Source organism: Salvelinus sp. IW2-2015, unplaced genomic scaffold (assembly GCF_002910315.2).
Source record: "Salvelinus sp. IW2-2015 unplaced genomic scaffold, ASM291031v2 Un_scaffold5642, whole genome shotgun sequence".
In the NCBI taxonomy this organism is placed as follows: domain Eukaryota; kingdom Metazoa; phylum Chordata; class Actinopteri; order Salmoniformes; family Salmonidae; genus Salvelinus; species Salvelinus sp. IW2-2015.
This window is the reverse complement of record NW_019946907.1, coordinates 32,428-40,693: the sequence shown is the minus strand read 5'-3', so window position 1 is coordinate 40,693 and position 8,266 is coordinate 32,428. Positions and strand designations below refer to the sequence as shown.

Here is an 8,266-nt window from a genome sequence, read left to right as displayed (position 1 = left end):
GAATTTGATGCTATTTTATCTTTGTGATTAGCAGTGGCTAAATAGAGTCAGAGCTAACTGTAGTCTCAGTGTTAGCCATGACAGAATGAATGTTGGCTGTAGCTGCAATGTTAGCCGTAGCAACATCAGTGTTATCAGTAAGAGAATTAGTGCTAACTATAGCTTCATCATGTTCAGTTTCTGCTTTCCTTTGGCCTTGTCAGGTCTTGGTGACTGATAGTTAGTTTTCTATGGACTTGAGTCAAGCAGCTAATGTCCTTCTCTCCAATTCCCATCCTTGCTATCCTCTCTCCCCCTCTCTGTGTGGGGGATGGAGGGGACTGGGAAGGGTGGCAGTGGAGAGTGGGGGAGGAGCAGAAAGGGGAGTCACGCTCTCCTCACCACCAGCCACGCCTGTTCACCCCCCCGGTCCCTCCCACACACCACCTGGATGGGAGATACTTATTTGGGGTACGAAAGAAGCTTCCCGATCCTCGTCTTTCGTTAGACACAGAGGTCGTCTACAAACTGGGACCCCCTAACAGAGGGTGGACCTCAGAAATGAGCGAGGGCTGTCTCTGCTCTCTGTCGCTCTCCCCTCCTCCCCCTTTCCTCCCCCTCTGCCCCTCCTCCTCCTTAATCTCAGTCAGAAACATGTGACATTGTGAACGGAGGGAGAGCGACAGAGAGCAGAGACAGCCCTCGCTCATTTCTGAAGGTCCACCCTCTGTTAGGGGGTCCCAGTTTAGTAGACGACCTCTGTGTCTAACGAAAGACGAGGATCGGGAAGCTTCTTTCGTACCCCAAATAAGTATCTCCCATCCAGGTGTGTGTGGGAGGGACACGGGGGGTGAACAAGGCGTGGCTGGTGGTGAGGAGAGCGTGACTCCCCTTTCTGCTCCTCCTCCCCCCACCTCTCCACTGCCACCCTTCCCAGTCCCCTCCATCCCCCACACAGAGAGGGGAGAGAGGGATAGCAAGGATGGGAATGTGGGGTCTCAACCCTTCACACTCTCAGACGGAGAGAAGGACATTAGCTGCTTGACTCAAGTCCATAGAAAACTCACTATCAGTCACCAAGACCTGACAAGCCAAAGGAAAGCAAAAACTGACAATGATGAAGCTATAGTTAGCACTAATTCTGTTACTGGTAACACTGATGTTGCTACGGCTAACGTTGCAGCTACAGCCAACATTCATTCTGTCATGGCTAACACTGAGACTACAGTTAGCTCTGACTCTGATTTAGCCACTGCTAATCACAAAGATAYAAATAGCATCAAATCTGTTCCGGCTAACACTATAGCTAATGCCGATTTGTCTACGGCTAACAATGAAGCTAATGCTATAATTCATTACCTTACAACTAGCAATGATTCTACAGGTAATGCTAAYTTAGCTATGACTAATGCTAATTCAGCTAATGCCAACTCAGCTATGGCTAACATTCCYAAAGAGTCTCCCATATCACCTACAACAGGCTTCCTCCTCCGGCCTTGCTCACCGGGCATCATYGGGCAAAGTCTCTCGGCCTCCACATTACGGGGGAAGATCCAGAGCTTGCCCCTCTATTTATCTCGCTCCCAGGAAAYCCTCACCCTCTCTGGGGTGGGAAGCCYCMACAGGAGCCCCTCTCCGGAGACCACCAGCAACAAGACTGAGGTAATGGTCACCACCAAAACCATCAAGGAAGACGATGTCACAAAGGTGGCGACAGTGGAGGATTTGAAAGATTCCGGGGTGGCGTTGGCAGAGTCGGATGATTCCGAGGTTACGCTGACAGAATCGGAGGTTGGCGAGGTTGTTGTGGAGACGGCCGGGGCGGAAATCACGAGGTTGACGGTTTCGGAGGTCAAGGAGGTGGTCGAGAAGGTTGTGATGGTCTACGGATCCTCCCTTCCTCCCCCTTTAGCACCCATCKCTCTAGAGTCCAAACCAGATCCCAAAATGGTTGTCAAGTTGCCTACCTGTCCYATTGCTACAGTGGAAACTGCCCCTCCTATCTGTCTGGAGCCCAAACCAGTCTCTGAACTACTCTCCCCAGACCCCACTATCCACAAAATGGCCGCCCCATTACCTTCCTGTCCTTCYTCTCCCATGCCCATACGCGTAGAGCCCAAACCAGACCATGAACCACTATCCATACGCTACAAAATGGCCACCTTGTCGTCTTCTTATCCCCCTGCTTTAGTGGTAACCACACAGAGTCTGAATTCCTCTTCTTCTAATCCTCACCCCATCAGAGTAGAACCCAAGCCAGAGCCWTRCCCTGAACCCCTTTCAGGCCCCAAAATGTCCGCTCCGTTGTCTTCCTGCCCCTCTGCTATAGTGGTGACCACACAGAGTCTGAACGGACCGGGGCTCAGCTTCCCTGGTTATAACATGAGAGGACGGCCATTTGRGAGCAACAGCTTCTGTAAACCCCCAGGCGAGGAGGCAGGCCTGCTGAACACTCTGACTACAGGCTGTGGGGTCTTCACCTCCACCTGTGAGACCCAGCCCAACCAGGCCCACAYGGAATCCTATTCGCCGGCAAAGCCTGATTTTGGGTGTAGCTCGGTGCTGGCGTCAGGGTGCGAGACGGTCCTRGAGGGKGTGCARACGCCCCTGGAGGCATGCAGGTGTCCGCCACCGCTGGTTTATACCAACTGTTTCAGCGGGGGTGACAGCTTCGACGATGAGTTGACAGTTTACGAGTTCTCCTGCCGGACAAGTTCTCCTCCCGCCTCCCAACCCTCTTCCTCTGCGCTGGCCCTCCCCCTCACGACYTCTCCTCCTCTCTCCTCTTTCCTCTCCTCCTCCCCTCCCTCCTCCCTCCTCTCTCCCTCCTTCCCTCACTCCGTCCTGCCCCCCTCCTCCTCCATGGAGCTCTCCCCACTCCTCTCCCCGCTCCTTTCCCCGTCCAACTGCTTCTTGTCCCAGTCAAGTCTCCATGATGATATCAGCCGACTACGCCACCGCCGCTCTCCACCGCCCCTGCAGGGTTCCAGACCATCCGGAGCGACGTGGACGAGCTTCTCACCCTCCTGCAGGGGGGAGGATGGGGGGGAGAGGGGGGAGGCACCCCAGGGAGACTGCGCCACCCACTTCTCAGAGAACAAGCGTCTTCTCCACGGGGAGGCCCGGAGGCTGATGGCTGGCTGTCARAAGGTGGTCCGGGTGGGGCAGACCCCAGACGAGATGCTMTTCTCCCTCTCCGACAGYTTCAGGACCCTGGTGGGCATGGCCGGCATGTGCCTGTGGTTCTCTGGGTGCGACCGGTGCGACCGGAGGAATGCCGAGGCACTGGCGGGGCTGGCGGAYGTGGCCAGAACGTACCGGGAGTTTGTGYTGGCGGCGGAGAGGGCGAGCGGGAGGCGGAGCTGTCATGAYCTCAGCACCAAGCTCCTTGCMAAGCAGTGTACCGCCCTCACTGCTTCCGTCTTCTGCCTCACACAGCTGTTCCGCACACTCACCTCGCTCTGAACTGAACCAACGATCTCTGACCCCTATAACAACCTGTCGGTTGACCTTTCAATTCTGACCTCTAGACCCACTACACAGGGTTGCCAGCCAATCAGTCAGTCACCAGGCTGAGTGGGGAATGAATGTGTGAACTGCAACAAGTCCACGTAGCGAGAAAAARAAAGTAGAAGCACAATTRAAAGGAGATGAGAGATGAGACGGATGAAACAAGACGGTTCTAATCTCCTGTGACATCATGGAGCGCCTCTGTGGCATCATAAATAAGGAACCTCTATGACATCACAAAGTGCCTGTGTGACATCACAGAGAACATGTGACACGCTGGAGGACATACACCACAGGGTTTCGGTTGATAGAGACTTCCTACCTGTCTCCTCTCTTGACGATGCCGAGGGGTAGGGTTCGGTCCCAGCTCATGCCGTCTATCCTCACCAAGCGCGCAGCGCAGAGGGCTCTCGCATTCGCGAGGACCGGAGAGCCACGTGGCCTGGTGACCTGAAGCTGACGTCCGATAGGGACGCCCCAGAGCATGGGCGCAGTCTGCCACGGCATATCTGAGCCGCGGACGTGACATTGGATCCAACTCGGGGGTGCTTTCACTCTGTGGCCCGTGGTACGGCAAGCCTCCCTCTTCCATCAGCGGGGCTTGGTTCCGGCTCTGTTTGTATTGTAGATATCCTTTAAGACGGCTAATGTTTGGAATGCTAGTTGACGTGGAGAGGTAACGGGGGAGGGATGGGAGGGTGCAGAGGGTGAGGATTGTTGGTAGTGAGAGGGGGGGGTGGATGTAAGCCAGGTGCAGGACCGTGTTTCGAACAGTGGTCACATATGGTTTCGACGGAGATATAAGGAGGAGTGTTAGTGGCAAGGGTTGAGGGGAGATCGTGGCGGGTGGAGAGAGCGGAGAGCGACAGAGGTTCAGGGCTGTGGTAGACATGCCTCTTGGCGGCTGTCATTTTCTCGAAGGTTTCGCATCGTCCCGCTTGTTAGGGATTCCGCATTAGTAGAGTGATCGACCGCTTGTTGTCTATACTGATAACGAGATGCGGATGAAGCTCTTTCGTACCAAATAATACTCCCACCAGGTTGGTGTGTTGGGAGGTGTACTATGCCGTGAGGGGTGGAAAAGGCCGTTGCGTGTTTCTGGGAGGGAAGCGCGTACTCCCCTTTTTCGGCTCGCTCTCCCCCCACCTCAGTTTCCATCTTGCGAAGCTTGTTTCCCAGTTCCGGCGTCTCTGTTTCCCGCTAACGTACAGAGAGGAGAGAGCGGTATAGGTCGTAAGGCGATGAATTGGGGTCTCGAGAATGTGACCCTTGCTGACATCTCTCAGGTAGCAGGAGAGAGGAGCAGTAGCGTTTCTTGACGTGCTAAGTCCAAGAAAAACTCACTATCAGCACCAAGAATCCTGAGCGACTTTACCAAGAAGGTCATAGAACAAATAGAAATTAATGTCTAAGTTACACTAAGAGGTCTTGTTACGTTAAGCGTACTGAGTTGGTTGCTACGTGCTTAACGGCATGGCTGACAGTCGCCAATCTATCTTTCTTGAGTCATGATGCAACACTTGAGATACGAGTTGTTGGCTCTGACTCTGATTAGCCCACTGCTAATCACAAAGTCAAATAGCATCAAATTCTGTTCCGGCTGGAAGCACTATAGGGGGTCTGATATTGCCTGTTGTTGTTGTGTTTGGAAGTTTTTCTGGCCTAGCGCTAAGCAAGGAAGCTAGATGCACTAGTGTTTGGATTTCGATGTGTTACCTACCAGCTAGAGTTTTTAGTCTAATAGTAGTAATTTGGCAACGCTAGTATGAGCACATTGTCTAAATTCTAGGTATTTAAGCTAAAAGCCTAACGCGAGCTATGGCTTAATTATTTCCAAAGAGTCTCCCAGAGCACCTACATAGAGGTTCTCCTCTCTTTGGGTCGTGGTTTGTTTCACGGTCATTTTCGCTCACGGGTCGTTTGGCATGTTCATGGCAATAGTCTTCTCGGCTGCTTCGTCGCACATTACTGGGAAATCCAGTAGCCTGCCCCCTCTAAGTTCATCTCGCCTCACTCAGGAAACCCTCACCCTCTCATGGGATGGAACCCGCAAAGCAGGAGCCCCTCTCGCGAGACCACCAGCAACAAGACTGAGGTAACGTTAGCTATGTCTGTTTTACAAAACCATCAAGGAAGACATTTCACAAAGTGGGCGATCAGTTTGGAGGATTTGAAAAGATTCCGGTGGTTGCGTGGCAGAGTCGGAGATCCGAGGTTACCTGACAGAAATCGAGGTTGCGAGGTTGTTGGGAAACGCGCGGGCGAAATCACGAGGTTGCCGGTTCGAGTCAAGAGGTGTCCGAAGAAGGTTGTGTGTCAGTGCTTATGGTGTTTCAAGCACTCCTCACGCTTCCTGGCCGCTCTTGTAGTTCACCCATTGGTCCGCAGTCGCCGTCTATGTGAGTCCAATACATTGCTTGCCCTATAAATTGGTTGTCAATGCCTAGCCTTCACATTGGCTACATCTGGGAAACTTGGCCCCTCTAGTCTACTTGTCTGAGCCCTAAACCTATCTTGAACTGAATCTCTCCCAACCCCACATCCACAAAAGCCGCAGCCCATTACCTTTCCTGTCCTCTCTTCTGTCGCCATGCCCCTATTTACGCGTGAACCCAAATGTCAGAGCCATTGAACCACTAATCCAATGTACCGCACGCAGAAACTGGCCAACCTGCGTCGTGCCTTCTTATTCCGTCTTGATTCTGCTTTATTGGATCAAGCTCACAGTCAGAGTCTGTAATCTGCTTCTGTTCGAATGGGTTGGGCCTCACTTTCCATCAGAAGTAGAACAAGCCAAGCAACCCTGAAACCTTCAGGCTCTCCATAGAGTTCCGCTCCTGTCGTCCTGCCCATCGGTCTTATAGTGGGCTTCATCTACATTGATGTCATACACGGAAGCTCTCGGGTGCATCTCTCCTTGGTTAAGACATTGAGATAAGAGCGGCATGTTTGGAGCAATCAGCTCTTGTATACCCCAGTTTCGACGGAGGCAGATTGCCGTCATGAATGCAGCTCTGACTCGATCTAGGCTGTTGGGGTCTTCACTTTCTTCACCTGTGAGACCCAGCTCCTAACCAGTCGACACGGGTAATCCATTTTTTTTTTTTTCGCCTGCGCAAGACCTCTCTGATTGTGGTTAGCTCGGTGCTGGCGTCAGGTCGAGACGTCTGGAGGTGGTTGGCATAACGCCCCGTGAGCATGATAGGTTGTCTGCGCCACCTTGTGGGTGTGCGTTTACAACTGTTCAGCGGGGTGACAGCTCACGAGTGAGTTTTTGACGTAAGTGTTGCGATCTCACTGCCTGGACAATTCTCCGTTCCGCGTCCTCCCACCCTCTTGCCTGCGCGCGGTGTTTGTGGCCCTGTGTCCCCCTTCTGAGGCGTTGACCTGTCGTCTGTCCGCTTCTCGATCTTGTCCGGCTCTGGCTCGCGCTGCCGATGTGCCTGCTGTGCGTCCTCCTCTGTCTGCCTCCTCCTTCCCTCACGCCGTCCTGCCTCCCTCCGACCATGGAGCTCCTTCCTCACTCTCTCCCTCGCTCTCGTTCGCCTCGCCATAACGCGTTAGTCTTGTCCCATGCAAGTCCTCCATTGATCGGATTATCGAGCCGACTAACGTCGCATACCTTGGGTTTTGGTGGCTTTTGTCTGCTGCTGGCTCCACCTTGGTGCCCTCTTTGCTAGGGTTTAAGACCAGTTCTCGTGAGCGAATGTGGGGTGGGGCGTGGAGGAGCTTCTCCACTTCCTCTGTCAGTGGGGAAGATGATTTGGGGGGAGGGGAGGACAGGTCTCTCCAGGGAGGACTCTGCGCCAAGCCTGTTGGTTGGTGTGTCCTCTCAAGAGAAATTCATACGCTCTTCGCCCCACGGGTATGTGCCCGTAGGCGGAGTGTGTCTGGCTGGTGTCATGAAGGTGGTCCTGGGTGGGGTCAGGGATCGCCCCATGACGAGATGCTTATTTATGTCTCCTTCTTCCGGACAATGTTTGTCAGGAGCCCTGGGTTGGTGCCATGCGTCCGTCAGTATGTGCCTGTGTTCTCTGGTGCTGACCTGCGTGGGTGGTGTTGCGAGCTCCGGGGTGGATGAAGGCGCGTGATGGCAGCGTGCGGGGCTGGCGAGATGGGCCAGGAAGCGACCGGTGTGGGGAGTTTGTGTGCGCGGCGGAGAATGAGGCAGCGGGAGGCGGAGCTGTCATGATCTCAGCACCAAGCTCCTTGCAAGCAGTGTAGCCTGTCGCCTCTACGTGCTTCCTGTCTTCTGCCTCAACTAGCATCTGTTCCGCACACTCACCTCGCTCTGAAACTGAACCAACGATCTCTGACCCCATATAACAACCTGTCGTTGACCTTTCAATTCTGACCTCTGAGACCACTACACAGGGTTGCCAGCCAATCAGTCAGTCACCAGGCGGAGTGGGGAATGAATGTGTGAACTGCAACAAGTCCACGTAGCGAGAAAAAAAAAGTAGAAGCACAAATTAAAAGGAAGAGAGATGAGACGGATGAAACAAGACGGTTCTAATCTCTCCTGTGACATCATGGAGCGCCTCTGTGGCATCATAAATAAGGAACCTCTATGACATCACAAAGTGCCTGTGTGACATCACAAGAGAACATGTGACACGCTGGAGACATAAAAGTGATGTCATAACAGGCCCAAATGACTGTTAAGCTTTTTAACCTACAAGTACGCTGTGCAAGTACTGCGACCACACAACGAGGGACGATGACATGGCATCATCACCAAACTGCAAGAAGCCTCACGCAATGACAATCTCCCGGT

General features: G+C 53.3%; 1 protein-coding gene across 1 annotated transcript in view; it reads left to right on the top strand.

Moving 5' to 3' along the window:
- The window catches only part of LOC139026732 (mucin-2-like), a 13,492-nt gene extending 9,719 nt beyond the window's left edge, over window positions 1-3,773 (top strand). Inside the window, 3 exon segments of the mRNA XM_070442043.1 lie at window positions 654-2,947; window positions 2,950-3,014; window positions 3,016-3,773. Of these exon segments, the coding sequence (XP_070298144.1) occupies window positions 654-2,947; window positions 2,950-3,014; window positions 3,016-3,444 (2,788 nt within the window). The 3' untranslated portion in view covers window positions 3,445-3,773.
- Window positions 3,774-8,266: the final 4,493 nt, after the last annotated feature.